This window comes from Lithobates pipiens, unplaced genomic scaffold (genome assembly GCF_037356315.1).
Source record: "Lithobates pipiens isolate NorthernLeopardFrog02 unplaced genomic scaffold, aLitPip1_a1.2 Scaffold_13, whole genome shotgun sequence".
Classification (NCBI taxonomy): domain Eukaryota; kingdom Metazoa; phylum Chordata; class Amphibia; order Anura; family Ranidae; genus Lithobates; species Lithobates pipiens.
Window position 1 is genome coordinate 1764497 of NW_027507718.1, and position 26955 is coordinate 1791451.

Here is a 26955-nt window from a genome sequence, read left to right on the forward strand (position 1 = left end):
CTAAGTAAATAGTTGCGGCTGGCAGCATTGATATGTAAATAAAGGCAGCATTCATATGTATATCATGCTCCCCTACAGTGAGGAGATGATGTGCTACAATCTCTAGCAACTAATCAGTGAGCCGTAATCTGGTCTGTAACCTCTAGCAACCAGTCAGTAAGCAGTAATGATATGGCAACCAATCATAATTTCTGCCTAATCTGATATAGTAAATTGATTTTAAGTCTAGCTGCTAGTTATTGTATGTCTCAGAGCAAATGGAGAGTGAAATTGCATGGGGGGGAAAGAAAATGTTTGCCCGGGGTCTAATCAATATTAAAGATGGCCCTGCCCACCCCATGGCAACTTGTCCCCGTGTTGATGGGGACAAGGTCCTCTTCCCAACAACCCTGACCTGTGGTTGTCGGAGTCTGCGGGTGGGGACTTATCAGAATCTGGGGCCCCCTGATCCCACCCCCCATGTGAATGGGTATGGGTAAGAAAAACAGAGACAATTTTTGAAGTCACGTGATGAGGGCTTGTGGCCTGGTATAGTTCAGGAGGTGGGGGCACTCGTTTGTCCCCATCTTTTCCTGGCCTGCCAGGCTGTATGCTCGGATAAGAGTCTGGAATGGATTTTGGGGGACCCCACGCCGTTTTCTTCTTTATTTTTTAGTAGCCGACAATTGTAACCGCGTGTCACTTTAAATTGAATTTTTTTCTTTAGAAATGTCAGTAGCATGCTCTGTATAGGCTACAATTACAGGCATATTAAGAGGCATTCCTACTCTCCAGGTCATTAAAGTTTTGAGGCTGACATTTGGTAACACGAACCTTCAGCTCCCTCCACATATTTTCTATGAGATTAAGGTCTGGAGACTGGCTAGGCCACTCCAGGACTTTAATGTGCTTCTTCTTGAACCACTCCTTTGTTGCCTTGGCCATGTGTTTTGGGTCATTGTCATGCTGGAATACCCACCATTTTCAATGCCCTGGCTGAAAGAAGGAGGTTCTCACCCAAGATTTGATGGTATAAGGCCCCCGTCCATTGTCCCGTTGATGCGGTGAAGTTGTCCTGTTCCGCAAAATACCTCCAAAGCATAATGTTTCCACCTCCATGTTTGACGGTGGGGATGGTGTGCTTGGGGTCAAAGGCAGCATTCCTCTTCCCCCAAACACAGCGAGTTGAGTTAATGCCAAATAGATTGATTTTGGTCTCACCTGACCACAACACTTTTACCCAGTTCTCCTCTGAATCATTCAGATGTTCATTAGCAAACTTCAGGCAGGCCTGTCTTGAGCAGGGCGACCTTGCGGGCACTGCAGGATTTCAGTCCTTCGTGGCGTATAGTGTGTTACCAATTGTTTTTTGGTGACTATGGTCCCAGCTGCCTTGAGATCATTGACAAGATTCTCCTGTGTAGTTCTGGGCTGATTCCTCACCATTCTCATGATCATTGAAACTTCACAAGATGAGATCTTGCATGGAGCCCCAGACCGAGGGAGATTGACAGTTATTTTGTGTTTTTTCAAGACAACTGTTGCAGTAAACCTGGAGTGTGAGGTGTTTGGGGTACACAATGTTTTTACAATTTTTTTTCCCAATCAGGCAGCGAGCTAATAAAAGTCAGCTCTTAAACAGAACTGTGCCCGAGGGTAGCAGTTCTCTCCATTCTCGCTCTCCTTACTGGGCAGAGAGGCAGCAGCGGGAGCCATTGGTTCCTGCTGCTGTCAATCAGTGCCAAGTCACACTCTGTGTGTCAATGGACATACAAAGCATGGCTTGGGATTGGGCCCACAGATGTCCCACAATAGGATGCAGAGGAGGAGCCAAGACCGCTGGGGGTTGGGTTTGCCCTTTGCAATACCAGTACACATAGCAGATGTGTAAAACATGTTTGTTATTTAAAAAAATTTTAGGTTTACAATAACTTAAGATGTAACAAAGGATATACAAAAAAAACTAAAACCATTTTTTATGGGACTTTAAATGGGGTAAAACATTTTTCTCTCTTTTCCTGTGGGACCTGGAGTCATGTCTGGGATAATTTCTCACTCACACATGTCAGCACTTGCTACTGCTCCTTGTTTTTCTCATTGGAGTGCCATGTCTCCACCCCCCCCCACAACTACTGAGCCAGACACCTGTCAGTGGTTTCCATTTAGAGGTGTTAGCTTAGATTGCTATATAGCTAATTTTATTTTATTTGTTTTACAAGGGCATCTGTTCTTGAAGAAGTGAGATTATTGTTACAAAACGCGTTGAGATAAAGGATGTACCCATCATTATGTTTTGTGAAAAACTCGGAAGAGTGGAATTTGTATATATTTCATTATATGAATACTATGTTAGCCTTTTCCAACCAGGGTGCCCAGGCACCCTGGGGTACCTTGAGGTTTCTTCAGGGGTGCCTTGGCAAAATGCCTAAAAATGCCTAAAAATTGTATACACATTGGCAAGTGGATGAAGCATGCCTTTTAGTTACACAAAACCACAGGTTTTTATTGTGCACCATTACGACCTTCTAGCTGCCGACCTCCTAATGACTAATGGCATCATCAGTTGATGACATGGATGCTTGCATAGTGATGAGTGATGGAGAAAAACTAAGAAGAGAAACATAGGAAGTACAAGCTTGAAACCCTAATCTTGGGTATCCTAAGTGTGTGGATGTTGCTGCATTATGTAAAACTATTAGAATAGTTTTTACATTTTAGAGAGCAGTGCTTCAAGACTGTCTATAATTTTGTAGGGTGCATCAAGATTGTCCATAACTTTGGAGAGTACCTCAAGATTGTCCATAATATTGGAGGGTGCCTTGAGATTGTCCGTTATTTTAAAGGTTGCCTTGACTGAAAAAAGGTTGAGAAACACGGTACTATATTGACTGTATACCGATACACAGTGGTATTTACAAATCAGCTTGCTTTTTTTTAAAATGTTCTTATGTAAAAGATTTTCATCTATTGCTCAATAAATCTTTTTATGCAAATGTTGTACCTCATTTAAAGTTCCATGAAAAACGGTTTTAGTTTTTTTTGTATATGCAAATAGGAGATGGAGGCATGACATTATAAGGCACCAGCACACATTATTATTTATATGTAACAAAGGATGGGAAAAAAAAAACATAACTTCTCCCCACCCCCTATTCCCCTAAAAAAAAAAAAAAAAAAAAAAACACAGCATTTTGCTACCAACAGGACATTCAGTAAGCGTGTATATCTACTCAGCACTAAAAGAGAGTCAGTGCTGTAGGCGGAGTTATCTCCACCCACAGTAAAGTAAAGTCCCGGCCTGAGGATAGAAAGTGGCATGGAAGCCTGTGATCAGGTAAAGGGGATGGATGAGGATAGTAAACTTTCACTACCATGGCCTGAAATGAAAATAATTCTTGGGGGTGAATATTCAATGGCCTGACCAGCAATGGAAAGGATTATTGGGGGTTAACTTTCACTAATAGAGGAGATTACAGGGGGGGTTAACTCTCACTGCCATGTCCAGCAATGAAGAGGAATATAGCGGGGTTTAACTTTCACTGCCATGACCAGCAATGGTGGGGATTATTGGAGGTTACTTTTTACAGCCACTGACCACCAATGTTGGGGGGAGGGGTAAAATTTCAGTGCCAGTAGCCACCAATGCAGGAGTGGGTGTTACCTTCCACTGCCAGTGACTACCAATGTTGGGGGAGGTAATGGTACCAGCACTAGTACTGGGGGCTTTTATTACACCCACTGACACCACTGTTGGAAGTTATTATTGTACTTACTGAAACCAATGTTGGGGGTTACTATTGTGTCCACTGACATCAGTGTTGGGGGTTATTATCGCACTGAGGGACACCAATTCTAGGGATATTGTACTCCAACTCCTTCAGTTGCAATACGCTGCAAAAAATACAGTAGGACCTAAATGCTGCTATTGTCCCTCTGGAAGTGTCAGCGGCCACGCGTAAGGCCTTCTATCATTTTTAGGTTGACCACTACTGCTCTACTTTATTAGCAAAACTTCCTATGTATTCACTTTCACAGCTAAAGTCAGCTGGCATATTGGATCCTCTAAACTAACTGATAAAGCTCAGCTGACAAAAATCTCAAAGGCCAGGCAATTTATTAGAGTTACTAAGGAAGAATTTCTGAATACATTTTTCTGATCCATGAAATTCAAACACATGGTTTGCCTCAAACCACTGGTAATAGTGAACTAAAACCTCATCCCTATGCTGCAGACTACTGGGATAGGGTGCTACAGAGTGTTCGATGTTGAGGGCAGCAGGAAAAGTATGTTTTAGCATTGTTCCTTCATAGCATGAGTTTGGCAAGGTTTAATTTTAATGATGGGGTCACTTTAATGTAGGTTCTTTAACCACTTGCTGTCATAGTACATAAATTGACACTCCTCTGTAAAGGCACAGGGATACAATAGATGCCCAGCAAAAGCACAATGGCTCTTGAAAACATCCCATGCATCCCCACACACAGTTCAGCTGACAAGCTGTGCAGAAGTGGCAACCACCCCAATCTATAACTAGCCTTCACAGTAAAGTGCTCATGGAAGGGTCTTAGCACATTACAAACAACAAAAAATGTCCCAGCACACTTACCAGCTAGCCTGCAAAATGAAGAAATTAGCCCAGTCTAACAGTTCATGTCAAAGACGGAGGGTTACTGTGTCATCAACCTGAACATCTCTGCAGTAGGCAAGTACCAGCAGTGCAGTACATCCTGGTGAAATGGCAAGCACAAGTAATGAGATGTTACCTCAGCCATGCAGAATTAAGGCCCATGCTAGTGTACCAGAGGCACATTCAAATTTTTTGTGGCTACCCTCTACTTCAATAGCACCTGTCACCCCCCCCCCCCCCCTATTTACAGCCCAACTGTATATACAGGTAGAAACAGAAAATGTTATTCAATAGCAAAATGTGGGTGCTGCCCACATTGCCTCAATAAATTAGATAGGCAGTCCGAATAACAAGAACACATTTTTATTTATTTTTTAAACTTCAGGTTTTTTTTTTTTACCTCCTTATCCTCTTACCTCTTATACCACCAAAAGAAAATGCTATCTGTCTCAAAAAATAAAATAAAATGAATTTGAGTTTTGTCAAGTAATTTTTCAGTCAAAGCATCCCAGTGCTGAAAATAGAAAAATTGCCTGAATAGGGACTTTAATGTGAAGGTCTTTAAAATTTGTGATGGTCTTTTAAGTCGTTACTACTGAGAGAAATGTAAGGGTTGAAAATGCTTGTTGTCTGACTCTTTTGTTGATCAAAAAACAAATCAAAGGCCAGACTTCACCTCAATATGACGTACTGCCAATTAACCAGAGACAGCCAATGAATTTGTGTTCTAAGAAAGATGTCTGTAATGGCTGTTTTAATATTTCTCTCAGTACAGGACTAATTAGCACTATAACAGTAACTAATTATATTCTGTTGTATTAGGCCTAGTCAGTTAGGTTGGAAAATTAAAAAAAAGAGTGTTTTGCTATTTTTAGTTAATTTAAATGCAAATACACCCAGAATTCTGGTTTGGTCACTTGGTGAAGTCAGCTGTTATACATACAGTAGATATATTGGAGGCTGTCATTATTCATACTTTCATTTCTTTGCCCAGCTTCAAAATAGTACACAGGGGAGTGCGGAAAATGTTTATTCTTTTACATCAAATCATTTTCAGCCCCAATGGAACTGCCAACAAGCACCAAAAACCACTGATGTCAATTTTGTCAGAAGTGATTTACTGGAAGAATATTTTTTACAGTTAGATCATAAGAGGGAGGTGAAGGTTTTATGTTAGCGTGTTATGCTAAGTGAAAATTCTCGACTTCTTTGGTAAATCAATCCTATTTCATAAATTATACTAGTGAGCTTGTTCTGTTTTAAATGTGAATAGCAGGCATGTAAGTGGCGCAATCATCCTCCTTGATAAATAATAAACATTGTTTGACTTTTGGCTATTAATGGATACTATACTTAAAAAATAACACTTAGGCCGCGTACACACGCGCGGACTGTTTGCCCAACCTTGTTCGTCAAACAGTTTGGGCAAACAGTCCGCTCAAAATTTGCATGAGCGGACTTGCCCACACACGAGCGGACTGTTTGACGAACAAGGTTGGGCAAACAGTTCGCTCAACTTTTGAAATGAACGGACTCGCCCACGTAAGAAGGAGGCAAATCCGCCCATTTCGAGCGCGTGTACAGGTAGGCGGGGCCCGCGAAGGAGACGTCGCGGGCTCCGCCGCCTGGAATGGGCTTAAAGGGGAACCCCAACGCCGAAAAAAATCGGCGTGGGGGTTCCCCCAAAGTCCACACCAGACCCTTGTCCGAGCACGCTACCCGGCCGGCCAGGAAAGGGGGGCGAGCGAGCGCGCCCCCCCTCCTGAGCCGTACCAGGCCGCGTGCCCTCAACATGGGGGGGTGCCTTGGGGAAGGGGGGGCCGCGCGGCCCCCCCACCCCAAAGCACCTTGTCCCCATGTTGATGAGGACAAGGGCCTCTTCCCGACAACCCTGGCCGTTGGTTGTCGGGGTCTGCGGGCGAGGGGCTTATCGGAATCCGGGAGCCCCCTTTAAGAAGGGGGCCCCCGGATACCGGCCCCCCACCCTATGTGAATGAGTATGGGGTACAATGTACCCCTACCCATTCACCTGTGAAATAAAACACAACACAGGGGAAAAAAATATTTTATTGCACAGCCGGGGGTCTTCCGTCTTCGGGGGTCTTCTCGCCGGACTCCTCCGCTATGTGTGTGTAGCTCTTTTGCTAGCGGAGGAGTCCGGCTTTCTTCCTCCCCGCCGCCGGCCTCTTCTCCCGACTTCGGGGGTCTTGTCCCCCTCTTCGGTTCTTCTGCCGGGCCACCGCGCCTGGTCCGGTGGCCCGGTCTTCTGTCGCCGTCTTCCGTTCTTCTGTCGCCGCCTTCGGTTCTTCTGCCGGGCCACCGCGCCTTCTTGTAGCTCTTTTACAGGCGGTGGCCCGGTCTTCTGTCGCCGCCGACTTCCGTTCGTGTTCTACTTCTTGTTCTTCTCCAGGAGATGTTGACACGTCGCTCCCTCCGGCCGGAATGCCAGAGCCGCCCTGCGCTGTCACTTATATAGTGACAATGGGGCGGGGTCACATGGTATATGTCACATGGGTTGGTCACATGGGTTGATGTCACATGGGGACTATGACATCGTAAGGGGGCGGGGTCACCATGTGACCAACCCATGTGACATATACCATGTGACCCCGCCCCATTGTCACTATATAAGTGACCGCACAGCGCGGCTCTGGCATTCCGGCCGGAGGGAGCGACGTGTCAACATCTCCTGGAGAAGAACAAGAAGAAGAACACGAACGGAAGTCGGCGGCGACAGAAGACCGGGCCACCGCCTGTAAAAGAGCTACAAGAAGGCGCGGTGGCCCGGCAGAAGAACCGAAGGCGGCGACAGAAGAACGGAAGACGGCGACAGAAGACCGGGCCACCGGACCAGGCGCGGTGGCCCGGCAGAAGAACCGAAGAGGGGGACAAGACCCCCGAAGTTGGGAGAAGAGGCCGGCGGCGGGGAGGAAGAAAGCCGGACTCCTCCGCTAGCAAAAGAGCTACACACACATAGCGGAGGAGTCCGGCGAGAAGACCCCCGAAGACGGAAGACCCCCGGCTGTGCAATAAAATATTTTTTTCCCCTGTGTTGTGTTTTTATTTGTACTTTATTTCACAGGTGAATGGGTAGGGGTACATTGTACCCCATACTCATTCACATAGGGTGGGGGGCCGGTATCCGGGGGCCCCCTTCTTAAAGGGGGCTCCCGGATTCCGATAAGCCCCCCGCCCGCAGACCCCGACAACCAACGGCCAGGGTTGTCGGGAAGAGGCCCTTGTCCTCATCAACATGGGGACAAGGTGCTTTGGGGTGGGGGGGCCGCGCGGCCCCCCCTTCCCCAAGGCACCCCCCCATGTTGAGGGCACGCGGCCTGGTACGGCTCAGGAGGGGGAGCGCGCTCGCTCGCCCCCCTTTCCTGGCCGGCCGGGTAGCGTGCTCGGACAAGGGTCTGGTGTGGACTTGGGGGGAACCCCCACGCCGATTTTTTTCGGCGTTGGGGTTCCCCTTTAAGCCCATTCCAGGCGGCGGAGCCCGCGACGTCTCCTTCGCGGGCCCCGCCTATCTGTACACGCGCTCGAAATGGGCGGACTTTCCGAGCGGGAACAGTCCACTCATTTCGAAAGTACAGCGGACAGGCCCACACACGGGCGGACTGTTCGCTCAAACACAGTTTCAGCGGACAGTTTTTCGGAATTTCCGAAAGACTTTGTCCGTCCAACTGTCCGCTGAAACTGTCCGCTGAAAGCCCACACACGAGCGGACTGTCCGCCCAAACACTGTTCAGCGGACAAGGTTGGGCGAACAGTCCGCCCGTGTGTACGCGGCCTAAGGGGTCTATTTAGCTGGCAAAACTGCTCAGTGAATATTAACACAAAAGTTCCCCCCAAAGATTTAGGGGGATTCAGTTTCTGGCAATATTCACTTTATTTACTATATAGGCAGGTGACATCCAATGCCACACGGTCGGACTTTCCGATGGAAAATGTGAGATCGGATTGTGTTGTCGGAAATTACGATCGTGTGTGGGCTCCATCAGACTTTTTCTGTCGGAATTTCCAACACACAAAGTTTAAATTCCGATCGTGTGTAGACAATTCCGACGCACAAAGTGCCACACACGCTCAGAATAAATTACGGGATGAAAGCTATTGGTTACTGACCTCTTTATAGTCCTGTCGTACGTGTTGTACGTCACCTCGTTCTGAATGATCAGATTTTCCGACAACTTTGTGCGACCGTGTGTATGCAAGACAAGTTTAGGCCAAAATCTGCCGGAAAAAATCAGACGGATTTTGTCGTCAGAATGTCCGACCATGTGTACAGGGCTTTAGTCTTAATTTTTTAGAATGTTACTGAGGTGACTCTCATTCAAATATCAAATAGTGTGTTGGGATCTGGGTCCTGCCCCAGGGGACATGTATCAATGCAATTTTTTTTTTTTTTTAAACGGCCGTTTTTTTGGCAGCAGTGATTTTTTTAATTTTTTTTTTAATGCTTAAAGAATAAAAATGAAATATTCCTTAAATATCATGTCTGTGGGGTGTCTATAGTATGCCTGTAAAGTGGCGTAGTTTTCCCGTGTTAAGAGCAGTCCCGCAGCAAAATGACATTTCTAAAGGAAAAATTGTCACCTAAAACTGATCATGGCTGTAATAAATTGTCAGGTCTCGGCAATATAGATAAAACTCATTGAAAAAAACAGGATGGGGTCCCCCCCACCAGTCCATTACTAGCCCCTTTGGGTCTGGTATGAATATTGCGGGGAACACCAAACCAAAAATGTAAAAAAAGTTGGGTGGGGGTCCCCCCAAAATCACTACCAGGCCCTTCAAGTCTGATATGGAAATTAAGGGGAACCCTGCACCAAGATGAAAAAAAAATGGCTTGGGGTCCCCTTCAAAATCCATACCAGACCCTTATCCGAGCACGCAACCTGGCAGGCCGCAGGAAAAGAGGGAGGAGAGAGAGCGCCCCCCCTCCTGAACCGTACTCGGCCACATGCCCTCAACATGGGGAGGGTGCTTTGGGGTCTGACCCCAAAGCACCTTGTGTTGTGTTTATGGGGACAAGGGCCTCATCCACACAACCCTTGCCCAGTGGTTGTGGGGGTAGCAGGTAGGGGGCTTATCAGAATCTGGAAGCCCTCTTTAACAAGGGGAACCCCAGATCCAGCCCCCCTAGGTGAATTGGTAACGGAGTACCATGTACCCCCTACCATTTCACAAAAAAAGTGTCAAAAATGGTAAAAAAGATAAGAGACAGCTTGGGACCAGTCCTTTATTAAAAGATAAAAAATAAAAATGTACAGCGATGTCCATTCATCTTCTAGCATGTCTCCGATGAGCCATAAACGCAACACCTCCACCTCCATGGCAGGCTCTCGCTCAGTGACGTTTCCCATTGGTGACAGCTGTTATAAAGCTGAGGGTGGGGTCACCCGTGACGTAAACGGGTGACCCCACCCCCTCTGACTACACAAAATGAGCACTGATTTTTCATGTTAGTGTCTCATAGACTTTAACGGTGGTTGTGTGTTCTGAATTTTTTGCCTGTTTGGAACTTCTGGTGCGAACCAAACCGGGGAGTGTTCGGCTTATCCTTAGAGGCTGCAATAATGACACTTGTGAGGCTACAGATGGGCAATGACCCTTATTTTGCTTCAAAGTTCCTTATTTAAAATGTTTAAGTTTTTTTTTTCCTGAAAGTTAACTCTTAAAAAGAATGTGCGTGTTATATGCCTCGATACATCGATAAATACGGTAGTTACTTTGATCCTCTCTGTGTTAGGTCAATGTTTAATGCAGTGTGTGTTTGCTTAAAATTATAATGCCAAATACCTTTTTTGCACAGTGCTGCTGTGAAGTCATGTGTTCCTCCCTCTGCTTCCCTTACCAATCTAAGAGACTATAGTGGGAGAAGCTGAGATTCCCTTCTGATGTTTGCAAGATGGCAGATGGAGGACACGTGCCTGCACAGCAGATCTGTGCAAAGAAGGTATGTGGCATTATAATTTTAAGAAAACACACACACTGCACCAAACATGGGCCTAAAACAGAGAGGATCAAAGCAATTAATAGATGTTTCTTTAAAAGCACTGGAACAGCTGCAGAGAATAGTATTACTCAAGGCAAGAGGGGTGGGCAGGAGATTAGCTTCACAGTTAACACACAGATTATGGAAATGACAGGGAGAGAGGGAGAGGGAGAGACATTGAGATGAGAGCAGAATGACGAAGGCACGTAATCTGACCATGATATCATGGTTTAGCAGCCATGATAAGTGTGCTCATATTACAGAGGGGGACACAGAAACAGGCTGGATCAACCAAGTATTGTACAAGCAAAGGGCCAACTGAGGGCCATCTGACTCTGCAAAAGCACTATGCTATATATCATGGCTTTAAAGGGACAGTTTATTTTTTTCTAGGGTTACAACCACTTTACCTTAACATCTTTAACTGCAATATGAATAATAATACTCTAACTAGTCTAGAGTGATCTCTAGAAGTATGGCTAGGATATGGTGAAAGGTAGCTGAGAGGTACTGTACCTCTAAGTATAAGCACTATGTAAAGGTCTTTAGTCCTAACTCTTCAGCTTGCTTGCGTTGGGGCCACATTGTACCATTGCTGCACATGACAATAGTCCCAGTCATGCTAGCAAGCAGCAATAAGGTTACTAGAAGGCTGCATGTTCAGTTCTTAAAGGGCTTAGTCGTTCTAGCAGCAGTAAGTCCCCACAGCAGCAGCTCACCAGTCCCAGCGATATTGCAGCTCACCAGTTGGTCACACATAGGAATTAGTCTACTCTCTGCCCTGCACCCAGGTAACTCTGGCTGTCAGCAAACATGGACCAATCAGTCCGGACCCTGCTCAGGTTGCCATTTTGCAGCAGTGGTAGTGCACACTGGACAGCAATGTGCACTCTCATGGCAAGAGGAATCTGTGTCCTCTACAGCCTGAAAAAATGCATCTCTTTTCCCTAATCCTTGTATCCTCTGTTTGGGAAGTGCAGTACAAAAGTGTTTCTCCTCTGGACTACAGTTCCCACAGTGCAAGGCTGTCTGACTCAGTCTGTTGAACTCTTCTTGCTCAGCAGCTTCCTCCTCTTGTTGATATAGCTGTTAACCAGTTCATCACCACCAGAGCAGCTGCAATCAGTGTTTCTCTTACTCTTCTTTCTTAGCCAAGCACCTGGCTGCGTATTAAAAAAAATGTCCTGCCAGGGCCAGTGAGATAGCAAGCCCCTTTTCTCCCAGCTATTTGGATACTTGCTCACAGAAATAGGAGTGCTTAAAGAGGAGTACCCAAAAATGGTAGTTCTCCTCTAATACCACTGGTACCCCATAGTGATGGGTACCAGACTCTTCAGCAGCCTGGTACGCAAAGGTGGGCTTATGTACTACATACTTGCTTCCCAACTTTTTGGTATTAAAGCCCCCTTTGCTGGTGCCCCAATCCTGGGCAGCTGGGGTGCCAGTTAGCCCAGTAACATCAGCATCAGACATGGTTTCTTTTGGAGGTAGAGCCCCATTTGTGTGGGGAACCCCTATGAATGTACCCCCTCCCCCAATACCGAAGAACTAGTATCCAAATAGCAGGGGGGTACTTAGTTTGTTTGAATCCCTTGCTAGGTGAAAAAATTGTAAATGTTGGGTGAATTTCAGAATGAATCTACATTTTCAGAGTGATAAACAGGGTTAATTGTACAGTAAAATTTTTTTCTCATTGATGAACAGATGTAGGCTAACATGAGTAAATGTTATTTGATTCAATTTGCACCTGATGAGTCTTCTTTGAAATTTGGTTAAAACAACTGTGATAAAGAGTGGATGTGAAAATGTGACTCTTGCGCTTAACTCAGCCTTTTTCTGACATTTGTTGCTGTTGCTTACAAGTAAAAATCAGTATGTTTTGCTAGACGATTACTTAGAGCCCCCAAACAGTATATAGGCATAGAGATGAGCGTGGCCATTTTGCTATTGCTTATCTCTATGGGAAAACCCTGCCGACACCGGATGGTTCCCGAGCTCAGCGATCGGTAACGTTAGCCTGGGAACCGCCTGGAAGTAGCCGGAGGGGACGGCTCTCTCACAGCTTTTAAATGTGAATCTGCAGAGCACAGTGGTAACACACCAACAGAGCATTGTCACCACTATAACTGGAAATGCCTGAACTAGGTATTTTATATGGCAGGATTGCCAGGTGTTATTTTATTGAAGGCTGGAAATGTACAAATATTGCAAGAACTTTATGCTTTTATGGGGTTTAATGATTGGGTCAACATATAATTTAAAAATCTAAATATTAATGTTAACATTACATGTAGCAAAACTGACTGTCTATTATTATGTACTGTATTTTATTAGTTATATTACATTAAAGTATAGAAGAAATATGCACAGCTATCCATCATTCCCGTAAGTGAAATTGACTGTATTTATTCTCATTGCCTTGGAATTAGCATGAGGAATACGTGTTTTTACTTTTAAAATAGGTTGTTGCATTCCTGAAAGCAAACAAGTTTTTAGGAGTCTCTTTTTTGACCAATATGGGGCATAGAATTTTTATATACCTTGTTCAATTGTATAGAAAGTTCTGTGTAAAGTGTAAAAGTAAACATTGAATAGTTATAGATGCTAAAACACCTAATGAATATGCAAGTGGATAGGCTGAAGTTTACAACTGTAACTATTGGCAATTTGCTGATTGGGTGAACTAAATCACCAAATATTGCTAGTTTGCCTGCCCACCCAAATCTAAGGCTGCTGCATCCATAAGGCATTTGTTTAGTGGGAGTATTATCACTACCACTAAATGTCAGCTTCCTGCCTTGGCTTGTTTCAAATTATAAACAAGACAGTGGGTATCCCATGTGACAATATTTTGTCACGGGCATCACCCAGGAATGAGGTACGAGTTTTATTGCTATAGACAGATTTAATCCACAGTGGCGAGGCAGTTCATCAAAAAGAGAAATTTCACGATTAGAAACCCGGTGGATTTTTGACTTGAAATGTCATACTCCTTTGGGAATGAATATTGACTGGGACATGAATTGCTTTATCAATAACAGTTAGGTTGTTTATGAATTTATATATTTATTTATTTGTATATATTTTTTTTATGATTTTTTTTTTTATAATTCATGATTATGATTGCTTTGTACATTTGTAGAGGTGCTAATGAATAATTGTTATTATTTGATTGTTTAGGTTTTTAAATTATCATTCGCATATATGCATTGCCTCCATATAATTGATTTTCTTATGCCAATTATATATATTTTTTATTTTTTATATTGATTTTGCGCTACATATTAGTTTGCGCTACATATTAGTCCACTTCTGATTCTCTATGCTTAACATCCTTCATTTGGATGCTGATGAATTTGGTTTTTGGAGGATGGACTATATGTGCGTATTTAATTCTATGGCACATGTGCTGGTTGTAATGTAGCGCTAGACGGCATATTATGGTGGTTACTTCCGCTTTTTATAATCCCTCATAGCTATTAGTATTGGAGGGTATGACTCTGTGTTCCACAGAGTACTTCCGGTTTTCATTTTATTGGCCACCGGTGTGCTCTAGTGACCACTTCCGGTTTCCAGACTCGTGGACTGGTGTGCTCCAGTGACCATTTCCGGTTTCCGGACTCGTGGACTGGTGTGCTCCAGTGACTACTTCCACTTTCTTATTCTTTCTTCCGGAGGTGGTCACTTGTTACCTCTCACAGGTGAGAGGAGATTAGTGATTCTTTCCATTCTATTGGCTGACTGTTATGCTCTAGTGACTACTTCCGGTTTCTGGATTCATGGACTGGTGCGTTCCAGTGACCGCTTCCGGTTCTTTATCCGTTTTTCTGGAGGTGGTCACCTGTTGCTTCTCACCTGATAGGTTGAGAGGATATTGGTGAACTTTTTATTGGATTATTCTTTACTTTTTCTAGGAAATGAGTGAGTTTTCAGCTCCATAATGCGCATGTTCTGACGTTCATTCTGACATACATTGCATACAACCGCTGCATTGTGAGTAAAGTACAGCACCTGACATTCATATTGGGTTTATTATATATAGAGCATGCTTGCATCATTTGGTCTTGCCTCTGACAATATCCCTCTTGGATGAAACATGTAAGGCTGACTGAAGCAAGCATACTGAATATGAAATTCTGATTTTAACCTACCGTCTTTTGATGCCCTTGTGTAAGTTCATTATTGTAAGTGCACTACAATAAAATGTATCTTTTTTTATGTACGGGCTTCACTATGTTCTGTCGCTTCACTTTTTGCTTTACATGTCATATGAAAACATTTAGATGGCTGTGGTCTGACGTTAAATGGGTTATCCTGATTGCTTCTTGGATACATTCATATTGGTTGTGAGAGATTGATATCAGCTAAGAGTGGCCTATTCCTGGGGATCATCTGTTCACCAAGCTTTCTCACTATCATAGAGTGTTTTCAGCATTTTCTTCAATGATTGAGCTTGAATAAGCGCAACACTTTGGACTATATTTTATTGAGTTTGATGATCAACGAACTGTGCTGGCTGCTATATATTCTTTTCTCTTTAAGACTTGTTTTTTCTAGCTCTGACCTACCTTATTTACATCACCCAGGAATGCCAGCCAGTTTGTTAACATTTTGAAGCTGACCAGATAGCTGTCATTTGGGGTAGAAATGCAAACAGGACAGTGCGACAGAAGAGGCTCGTCATGGCACAAGTTTTTAATTGTGTCGGTGGGTTATCAGGGTATCGTCATCATGAATGCCAATAGATCCACATCGCTGGATGATGTGATTGATGTTGGGTTTACATTGTGGGATATGTTTTTTTTTATGGCAACTGTGTACTATTTACTCATTATGCATTCATGTATGTAGGTGCCTGGATATCTGGGGGGGGTCCCCTATTTTGCAGAGGAAAAAAAAACTCTCCTTATAGACCCCCACATACACTGGGCCAGAGATGTAGGGATGAGGCTCCCCCCTCTCCCTTTTAATGTCCTAATGTTAGTGGCATGTGGCCTGGTTCTGGGGGGCACCTTTCTTCTCTGACTAACATTTTTTTCTTTTCTTTTACATAGTAATATCACCACAACTACTTTGTATATCCAGGTGGATTATACCTTGTTCTTTTTAAGACAAATTGGGCTTTTATTTGTGGTAAATGGTAATGCATATTTCCTTCTCTACCATCAAAGAACAACTCAAAATATGTTCTCCTGCTCCAGACAATTGCAACAATGTCACATGTGTGGTAAGGCCCAGAACAATAGTGCGCATTTCACTTTATTTACCCTACCTAAAACACACTGGCACTGACACTAATTTAAAAAATGCTTTTAAAAAAATTCTACCGAGACATTTGACCCTGAAATTGACCTAGATCAAACTTTGATCTAGCTATTTTTTTATGCAGTTTTGTTCACATACATCTTCATCTCCTGCAAGAAGAGGAAAATCCCTCAGTATCTTTCTCTCCATTCAGAGGGTGGGGTGTACAGTGACCGATCACTGCGATAGCCAATCAGAGACTACCACAGCAATCAGGTGATCCAGAACCTGTGATTCCCAGGTCTTGATCATTAGTACAGTCTCTCCAGTCTCTGTGCTGTGAGCACACTGTGTGGTGCACTTCCAGCACAAAGACGAGTACATAGATATGCATCCCCGCTGATAAAGGTCCACTTCAGTGATCTCGTGATGTCTACATACCATCGGAGTGAAGGGGTTAAAATGTTTTTGCTGTTTTTTTTTTTGGTTTTTTTTACTGGACCAGTTTGTTTCAGGAGGTTGGGGTGCCTCCTCTCTTCCTAACCACCCTGTCTGCATGTCTGGGTAAGAATTTGTTGTGAATTTGTTTTGGGTCCCACCCAAATAAAAAAATGGCATGGGGTACCCTCAAAAAGACCTTTAGACCCTTATCCTAGATAGAGGCCCTGCATGGATTTTTAAGAGGGAACCCATTAAAAAAATTACAGTAAAATGCTGTGAGGTCTCCCCAAAATCCATGCCAGACCCTTATCTGCTTGTGCCCCCCCCTTAACTATACCAGATGGCATTCCCTCAACATTGAGAGGAAATCTTGGCACTTGGGGTACTTTAAGACCCACAAGACATCCACATCCATGTGGATGGGGCAAGAGCCTTATTGCCACTGCCGTGGTTCAGTGAACATGGGGGGGGGGGGGGGGCTGCAAAGGGGGACTTATTGTATTCTGGTACCACCTTTAACACAAGAGTGCCTCAAATATCTGGCCCGAGTACTCTATGTGATTGAGTAAGGGTTACATAATACCCCTTTTTAATCATTCATTAAAAACAGAGTAAAATAGCAAAAAAACACAGACACTGTTACAAGCCCTTTATTAAAATAAATAAATACATAGATAAAGTTGTTTCCTTATGTAAATCCACAGTAATCACATAGCTCAGGGATGTAGAGCCATTGTCAATACTGATAAGCAATGCCTTGACAACCACAGACATGACAACCCATGCCATTCTACCCTCTCCCATTGCACTCCCGCCACAAATGACAACTCCTTTGCTGGCTAGTGAATGTCAATAAAACCCTTATCACTGACCGCATAAAATAATGACCGTAGATGGTAAATGACATCACCCAGAATCACCTGACATATGTAATTTAGCATCAATATATATATTTTTTTGAATATATCCTTTATTGTAGGTTTAAGACATCCCCTAAGCATATTATTTTAAGCAATTGTGTATTTTTTTTTAATGTTACTCTATGAGCTGCATTAAAAAAAAACACTTTCTGCTAAAAGATATATTTTAAAACATTTTTCTGCAATGCTACATGTCGCTAATGGCAGTGCCCGGCTACTCTTGCACTTTTGTTACTAAAAGATTGCAAACTGACCGTGAAAAATGCCAGAAAAAAATACAAGATTTGGCTTTCATAGATCAGTTGGATTCAGTTTCTCAAGTGTTGGGGCGACCCTCACTTTGCTTAATTCTCTCTTAACTATTCCCAAGTTTCTTGTCACAAATTTATTTCATACTGGAAGTGTTTAGCTTCTGATAGTAATCAAGAGCTATTGCAGGCTTCCCACTTGCAAATTATAACTACCAGTAAACGCCTACATCCAAAATACTGTAGCTGTAGTTAGACAGGAATAAATTTGTTTCTTCATTTTATCAACATTATTTACTTAGTTGGTTCTGACAGAAATACAGTAACACAAAAAAATATACATTTATGAGTAAATGAATCTGACATTGTATTATTACCTTTACCCAGAAGACTCTGCAACCATTGGGACGTGTATTGGCATGTTGCCAAGCTAGGTATTCATCTACGCGGGCGCGCTTCTGTAGATCAGATGGGTACCAGTGATCAGGCGTGTCATATTTCTGTACTAGGTAGCGCAACATTGCAGTACTAAAGGGAAAACAAAATACTTTATTTTGCCTTCCTTTTTTCTAAACAACGATTAACAATTTATTTGAGACCTACAGAATATTGCTTTAATTTTTTTTTTTTCATGTTACCTCTCAACAAGTGTGAATTCTCCTTCTATTAGAACAGGCACTTTGTGCATTGGATTCACCTTCTTAAACTCGTCAGTGAGATGATCCCCTATTGAGACATAATGTTACTTAGACAAAGTGTAATGACAGTGGCTCAAATATACCAATAATGCACTTTAGGTGAATATATATAATAACTATATTAACAAAGGTATTGGGACACCTGCCTTTACACACACATGAACTTTAACCACTTCAGCCCGGGTAGGTTTTACCCCCTTTCATGATCACGCCATTTTTTGTGATATGGCACTGTGCTGCTTTAACTGACAATTGTGCACTTGTGCGACGTTGTACCCAAACCCAAATTCATGTCCTTTTTTTCCCCACAAATAGAGCTTTCTTTTGGTGGTATTTGATCACCTCTGTGGTTTTTATTTTTTGACAAGAAAAGATTATATTTTTTTACTTTCTGCTATAAAACATATCCAATAAAAAATTGAAAACATCACATTTCTTCAGCAATTTAGGCCAATATGAATTCTGCTACATATTTTTGGTAAAAAAAATCCCAATAATAGTATATTGATTGGTTTGCACAAACGTTATCGTGCCTACAAACTATGGGATATTATGGCATTTTCTTTTATTTTTACTAGTAATGGCGACGATCAGAGATTTTTAGCAGGACAACGACATTGCGGCAGACAAAATGGACACTAATTCCGCGTACACACGGTTGGACCAGAGTACGCCAGACAATCCATCCGCGTGTGGGCTCCGGTGGACTTTTTTTTTCTCAAAAGTCCGGCGGACTTAGAAAGAAGTTTTGACTCAAAATTGTCTGCCGGACTGCTGTGCGCTAGTCCGCCGGACTTTGGAAATGAACGGACTTGCTCACACGGAGAAAAGTCCGTTCATTTTGGATTTGGCTCCAGGTAGACAGTACTAGCGAAGGAAGTCAATGTCGCCACCTCCATCGGCGAGATTGAAACCTCGCTAGCATCGTCACCTGGTATGGACTTAAAGGGGAAGCCCTACACCAAAAAATGGCGTGGAGGTCCCCCCCAAAGTCCATATCAGACCCTTATCTGAGCACGCAGCCCGGCCGGTCAGGAAAGGGGGTGGGGACGAGCGAGCGCCCCCCTCCTGAGCCGTACCAGGCCACATGCCCTCAACATGGGGGGGTGCTTTGGGGTCTGACGGCCTTTGGGCCCTGCGCCCCCCACCCCAAAGCACCTTCTCCCCATGTTGATGAGGACAAGGGCTTCTTCCCGGCAACCCTGGCCGTTGGTTGTCCCCGGATTCTGATAAGCCCCCTGCCCGCAGACCCCGACAACCAACGGCCAGGGTTGACGGGAAGAGACCCTTGTCCTCATCAACATGTTGAGGGCACGCGGCCTGATATGGCTCAGGGGGGGCGCTCACTTGTCCCCACCCCCTTTCCTGACCGGCCTGGCTGCATGCTCGGATAAGGGTCTGATATGGACTTTGGGGGGGACCCCCACACTGTTTTTTCAGCGTAGGGCTTCCCCTTTAAGTCCATACCAAGTGAAGGGGCTAGCCACGTGTCAATCTCGTCCATGGAGGCGGCGACATTGACTTCCTGTGCTAGTCCCGTCTACTTGGACCAGCGTTCAAAATGAACTGACTTTTCTCCGTGTGTTGGGCAAGTCCGTTCATTTCAAAAGTACGGCGGACTCCCGCCATAGTCCGGTCGTGTGTGGGCAGGTACGCTCGTTTTTTGGAAACTTCCGGCGGACCCCCGCTGCACAGTCCGGTGGTTTGTCCACCAGACTAAGTCCACCGGATAGTCCGATCGTGTGTACGCGGCATAAGTGACACTTTTTGGGGACCAGTGACACCAATACAATGAACAGTGCTAAAAAAATGCACTGTCAATGCATAAATAAAACTGGCAGGGAAGGGGTTAACATCAGGGGCGATCAAAGCGTTAAGTGTGCTCCTAGGGAGTGATTTCTAACTCTGTGGAGCATGGTTTAACTGGAGGAAGAGAGAGATCTGTGTTCCTGAGGATGAGAAACACAAGTTTTCTCTCATCCTCTCTGACAGAACGTTGGTCTGCCTTCTTTTTTTTTTTGCCACAGGGTTTCCCTTAAAATCCATACCAGACCTGAAGGGCCTGGTATGGAATTTGTGGGGACCCCACGTCATTTTCTTTTGTTAATTTTGGTCCGGGGTTCCCCTTAATATTCATACCAGACCAAAAGGGCCTGGTAATGGACTGTGGGGGAATCCCATGCCGTCCCGTTGTCGGGGCCGACAATTCATTATAGCTGTGAGTACTTTTAAATTCCTTTTTTTCCTTTAGAAATGTAATTTTGTGCAGGGACTGTTGTAAACACGGGAAACATGCGCCACTTTACAGGCATACTGTAGACACCCCCGGTACGAAATTTAAAGGAATATTTCACTTTTATTGTTTCACTTTAAGCATTATTAAAATCACTGCTCCTGAAAAAACGGCCATTTTAAAAACTTTTTTTTGCATTGATACATGTGTCCTGGGGCAGGACCCAGGTCCCCAAACACTTTTTATGAAACTAACTTGTATATGAGCCTTTAAAATGAGCACTTTTGATTATTCATGTTTGTGTCCCATAGTCTGTGTTCGCATGTTCAAACAAATTATTTGCCTGTTCGCATGTTCTGCTGCGAACCGAACCGGGGGGTGTTTGGCTCATCCCTAATCAGTATGATAACTTCTGACAAGTTCTCCAAGACAGGAGATAAAAGCAGCTGGACATTTGTGTTGGGGTGGGTGCTATAAATAGATTAGCAGAGGGCTTGTCTATTCACAGCACAGATCTGCACATTCCTTCCCTCCTCTGCCTATGTGACGTGGGGGTGTGGGCCTTTCCTCCAACTAGCTGTCACACAGTGAAGGCCAAGACTCCACTACCACAACTGAAACAGGAAGAAAAAAAATGAACATGATGTTCACTTTCTAAACAGTATATAAAGCTGAAGACATCAGATATACAAACAAAATGTAAATTTTTTTATCTCGTGTATCATCTGAGGATATTCACTTCATATTCTATAGGACAGGGGTTACAACCACTTTAATGTTCATGTACGTGTAAAGGTAGCCATCCCAATATTTTTGGTAATATTGCATGTGTGTGTGTGTGTGTGTGTGTGTGTGTGTGTGTGTGTGTGTGTGTATATATATATATATATATATATATATATATATATATATATATTTAGACCTTCTGTCAAGTTTTTATTACTGTTTCGGTCGCTAAGATAGACAACAAACAAAATCTTGATATTATCAGATATTTAGTAATAAAATAATACAATAATATATACAACAAAATTGTTTTCTAAAGAAAATATGGCTGAGAACCTCTCAAAGTTGTATTACTGCTTTTATCCTCACAGTAGAGTTCTCATTTCTGATTGTTTGCCAGGACAAAAAGTGAGCTGAAATCTCCTTAAGGCTACTTTCACAATGAAATCAGTGGGTGTCGGCGGTAAAGCACCGCTAGTTTTAGCGACGCTTTACCGTAGTTTTATCAGCGCTTTTTGGCCACTAGCAGGGCACTTTTAACCCCTGCTAGTGGTCAAAGAAAGGGTTGAAAGCACCCGTGTTGCGGCGCTGCCAAAACACTTTGCTGGTGCTTCGACAGAGCTGTCCATCCATTTCAATGGGCAGTGAGTAACGGCACCAAAAATACTGCTTGCAGGACTTTTCTAAACGTTCCGCAAGCACAACGCCCCAGTGTGAAAAGTCACACAGAAATGAATGGGGAAGGCGGTTTTCAGGCATTAGTTAGAGACTATTTCTAAAACGCCTCAGTGTGAAAGCAGCTTAAAGGTACCGAGATTACAATACAAACGTAACAGAGGTTCTATACCTTCTCTAAGCTAAACAAAAGCAAACAATTTGTTTTGGATGGAGCTGGGCTTTAAAGAATAAAATGCTCTATTTTTTAAACTCCCCTTTACGATTGGATATTTGAAGTGAACACAATGCATATTAAGCAGTCCCATTCCTGTGACTATAATGCACTGAGCTTAACAGTAATTATTTCACATCACAAAAAGCATACCTTAGATAAATACTGTTTAGAAAATCAATAAAGGAGTGTCTAAATGTAAAGTGCAAGATGAATATTCTTTAGCGTAGAAACATGGGAAAGGTTCTGCTAGCTGCTTACACAGCATTCCACTGGATGCTGCCCCCAGGTTAGTAATTAACCTGTTCCAACTCATATGCAAGCAAAACACTCTCAGAAATATAGAATGTACCTAGATGTAAAGTTCACGGTTACTGATGCAAGTGAAATACTGTAGGCAAGCGAAAACAATACAGCTAAATTCGAAATTCTGCTCTGAGCTTCTGATCATTGCCATTTGTCTGATGTCATGCCCAAAGGCACCAGGAAAGAAAAGAAGCTGACAGTCTTTTGTAATTGAGGGAGGCTTGTCATCAACTTGACAAATGTACAGTACAGACCCAGTAGATGTTTTCAAGGATTTTTCACAGTATTGTAATTCTTGAACACAGCTGGTACTGGATACAGTTAGAATTTTATGTTTCACTGGCAAAATGCCAGGCGTAACAGATAAGTAAGTATGCAAAAGTAAATCACATGTTCTCCAGTTACAATTCTTCCTTTTCATTTGCTTTATCTGTCGACAAACAAATGCAAGCAATCAAAAGGTTTTTTCTTTTTACATCTTAAAAATACGTTAAGATTTACTTTAGATAAAGTAAGACTAAAGTTTTCTTTCACAGTTTATAACAGATTTTTACCATGTTTCATTCATATGTGCTAAAACAATTCATCTGTTCTTTCCATTAGATGCTAGTTTCATTAGGCTTTGGAATTTATGAATTCATGTTTGCATTAATGTATAAGAAGAGCTGTTCCTAACAGTAGGTATAACAACTACATATTAAACCATCATAATCTTCATTGCTGACCTTTAAAAAGTTTCACCTCATGGTGCTTGAATGGGATGTCGTTGACCTTAGCAAACAGATACACAGAACGGCATGGCTGGGACAGAAGATCCAAGTATAGTTCCAACTCTGACATTCTTATAATGGCTGTTGAGATCTGCTCTGCAAAACAGGAAAACCTGCAATGGTTTATCTCTTTTTTTTTCAGATCACGCCTCTAAGAAATCCTGCCTATTACCACTCCCATCTTATTCTTTCAATGGAATGGAAATGGAAATGTAACAGCAAAAAAAAAAAAAGAGTAGTTTGAAGGTATAGACAATCATTTTCAGTGTTATAAATGAGTAATACATATACTGTACTGTTATGCCGCGTACACACGATCGGAATTCTCATCGGAAAAAGCTCTGATGGTGTTCCCGATGGAATTACGAAAGAATTCGGCTCATGCTGTCTTGCCTACACACGGTCACACCAAATTCCAATAGTTTATAACGCAGTGACGTGCAACACGTACGACGGGACTAGAAAAAGGAAGTTCAATAGCCAGTAACCAATAGCTTCTGTCTCGTAGTTGAATCTGAGCATGTGTGATTTTTTGGCGTGTCAGAATTGCATACACACGATCGGAATTTCGGGAAAATTGAGAACATGCTATCAATTTTTGGCTGGCGGAAATTCAAACAGCTAAATTCCGATGGAGCATACCCACGGACGCATTTTCCGATGAAAAGCTCTCATCTGTCTTTTTCTGTCCGGAAGTCCGATCGTGTGTACGCGGCATAAGTGAAACAAAGAAAGTTTGCAGCACAAATTGACCTATTTGATGTAACAATATATACTGTATATGTCACTATAATGCAGGAAGCATTGCAATGAAAAGAAATGTGGTGCAAGCAGAGAAGAAATGGAGTGTATTCCCCTGAATACCAAAATCCAAACAATCAGCAGCACCTATTGTCACAAATTTGTACACAATTTTTGGACTGGTAAAGATCCATTCTCTGGTATGACAAGCTTATGTAACATATCCCATGGGTAAACATATATACCTTACTGGAAATAAGTATTACATTACTAGTCAAAGTAGTATATACAGTACAGTATTCAAATGAAACAAAAGGGAAACATGATGGCAGTACCCACTGACTATTCAAAAAGATAATACCTAAATGAAAAAAGGGATGAAAGAAGCCATAGTAGATACAGAATGCATACAAATAAATTAATATCAAAATCCGTGTTTAATTGTTTAGGTGCCATGTAATCATAACTGATATCAGCATTATTTCTTTCTTTCTGAGTAACAATTTCCTGTCATCTCCCCTTTGGTGTTGTGGAACATGGGATTGCAGACACCATAAGCACACCATAAGCACCCCCTTAACCAAATAATAGAAAAAACACCTGAAATAGAAAAGGTAATTAAATGTAACAATAAAAGACAACTGTCTTAAAAGTAATTAGGCCGTGGCCCTTTAATGGGGTTGAAAAATACTAAACATCAAAGCTCAGTCACCGAGACTGGAGTTGAATGTAACAACAAAGTCTTTAACCACACTGTCCATTCAAAAAAGGAAAGCCGCAAGAAAAGGAAGGGAGGGTGGGACAGCTTGCCTTCATTGAAGGTCTAACTGCCGACACCTCAGGGAATTTTTTTTAAAAGGTGAGTGTGAATCCTGGTTGGATGACAGGTTTACCTCAAAGTCCAACCAAATGGTGAAAAGCAACTAGTTGATAGAGTTGAGCACTGCCCGGTTGACACCATGTAAAAAGTTTGGACCAAACCTCGAATCCTAGTAAAATCTCCCCGAACTTGAAAAATCAAGTCCCCATTTTGAAGGCTTATATGCAAGTTATTGCCCATAAAAAGGTTATGGGGTCCCGGGAAGTACCCTGGGGGACATATATCAATGCAAAAACATTTTTTAAAAAGATAACTTTTACAGGAGCAGTGATTTTAATGATGCTTAAAGTGAAACAATAAAAAATAAATTCCTTTAACCATAGTGCCTGTGGGGTCCCTTTATTCTGCCTGTATAGTGTTGTGCATAGAACCTGTTGCAGCAAAACTGACATTTATAAAGAGAAAAAAATGACATTTAAATTGCTGGCAATAGAAAAATGTGTAAAAAACTGGTGTGGGGGTCTCTCAATTCATACCAGACACTTATCCAAGCATGCAATCTGGCAGACCAGGAAAGGGGGGGAGGCGAGAGAGTGCCCCCTCCTCCTGAACCATATCATGACCTTTAACAAGGGGGCTCCCAGATCCCAACCCCTTTCTATGTGAATGAGTATGCTCGCGATGAATGCTAACCGCTTACTGCAAGCTCTGCCATTTGACAGTTCTTATAGAGGAAAGGGGCGGGGCCATCTGGTGATGTCACCTGGTAGCACCTTTCCCACTCCCCTTTTTTAAACATTTTTCTATTGCTGGCAAGGTTTTTTCTTTTCATTCAGCTGTCAGTGAAAAAGGTAATTGACAGCCTGCTCCTTAACAACCAGCTATTCACTGTGCAGCATGCAGTGCATTGTGGGGCGCTTGGCAGGTGAACATCCCACTGAGCGTCCCATGAATTTGAGTGTTCACCATACAGGCAAATAGGAGATATTCTGTTTGAACTTTTGCTAGGCTCAAACTGTTCACCCAACTCTTCTTGTTGATCTGCCTAGCAACAGCTGATTAAAAACTAGCAAAGGGTGTGCACGAAACCAACAAAAAAAGAGTTAAGAATGTGCCTAGTACAAAGAGCCTATTACTACCTAAAACAGGCCTTAATTTTAACAAGTAATAACAAGTAATACTTGTGGCCTTTTTATGATCAATGGCCATGAATCTCATTTGAGAAACTGAATGTCCACAAAGAATGGAATGTTGCTGCAATGATAACTCTAATTGTGGGGATCAAATAAAATATTTATGTTGTGCCAGTCTATCCTTGATTTATTTTTATTTTTTTGTGTGGTTTCCCCCATATAGTATAAACTTTAGACATTTCGGAAGGTATATGACAAATCAGCTTGGGCACGAGTAATATTCTTTTGTATAGATTTTCTTCTGTGTGAGGATGTGTGAAAGATTCACCTTTAAATTGTATGTAAACCCTCACCTTGTAAAACAACCCACTCAGTTTAAAATAGAAGTTAAAGGCAAAACAAGTGTGTATAGATATATACAGTATCTCACAAAAGTGAGTACACCCCTCACATTTTTGTACATATTTTATTATATCTTTTCATGTGACAGCACTGAAGAAATTACACTTTGCTAAAATGTAAAGTAGTGAGTGTACAGCTTGTATAACAGTGTAAATTTGCTGTTCCCTCAAAATAACTCAACACACGGCCATTAATATCCAAACGTCTGGCAACAAAAGTGAGTGCACGCCTAAGTAAAAATGTCCAAATTGGACCCAATTAGCCATTTTCCCTCCCCGGTGTCATGTGACTCCTTAGTGTTACAAGGTCTCAGGTGTGAATGGGGAGCAGGTGTGTTACATTTGGTGTTATCGCTCTCACTCTCTCATGCTGGCCATTGAAAGCTCAATGTGGCATCTCATGGCAAAGAAGTCTCTGAGGATATGAAAAAAAGAAAAGATGGCCTAGTCTATAAGAAGATTGCCAAGACCCTGAAACTGAACTGCAGCATGGTGGCTAAGACCATACAGTGGTTTAACAGGACAGGTTCCACTCAGAACAGGCCTTGCCATGGTCGACCACAGCAGTTGAGTGTTGTCTTTGGGAAACAGACGTATGAGTGCTGCCAGCATTGCTGCAGAGGTTGAAGGGGTGAGGGGTCAGCCTGGCAATGCTGAGACCGTACGCCGCACATTGCATCAAATTGGTCTGCATGGCTTTCGTCCCAGAAGGAAGCCTCTTCTAAAGATGATGCACAAGAAAACCCGAAAACAGTTTGCTGAAGACAAGCAGACTAAGAA

At 42.8% G+C, this 26955-nt stretch overlaps 1 protein-coding gene across 1 annotated transcript in view; it reads right to left on the reverse strand.

Moving 5' to 3' along the window:
- The window catches only part of LOC143973898 (glutathione S-transferase theta-1-like), a 62159-nt gene extending 38963 nt beyond the window's left edge, over positions 1 to 23196 (reverse strand). Inside the window, exons 1-3 of the mRNA XM_077474780.1 lie at positions 23036 to 23196; positions 18097 to 18184; positions 17836 to 17986 (exon numbers count right to left, since the gene is read on the reverse strand). Coding sequence (XP_077330906.1) covers positions 17836 to 17986; positions 18097 to 18184; positions 23036 to 23150 — 354 coding nt within the window. The 5' untranslated portion in view covers positions 23151 to 23196. The remainder of the gene's footprint in view (positions 1 to 17835; positions 17987 to 18096; positions 18185 to 23035) is intronic.
- Between the last annotated feature and the right edge of the window lie 3759 nt (positions 23197 to 26955).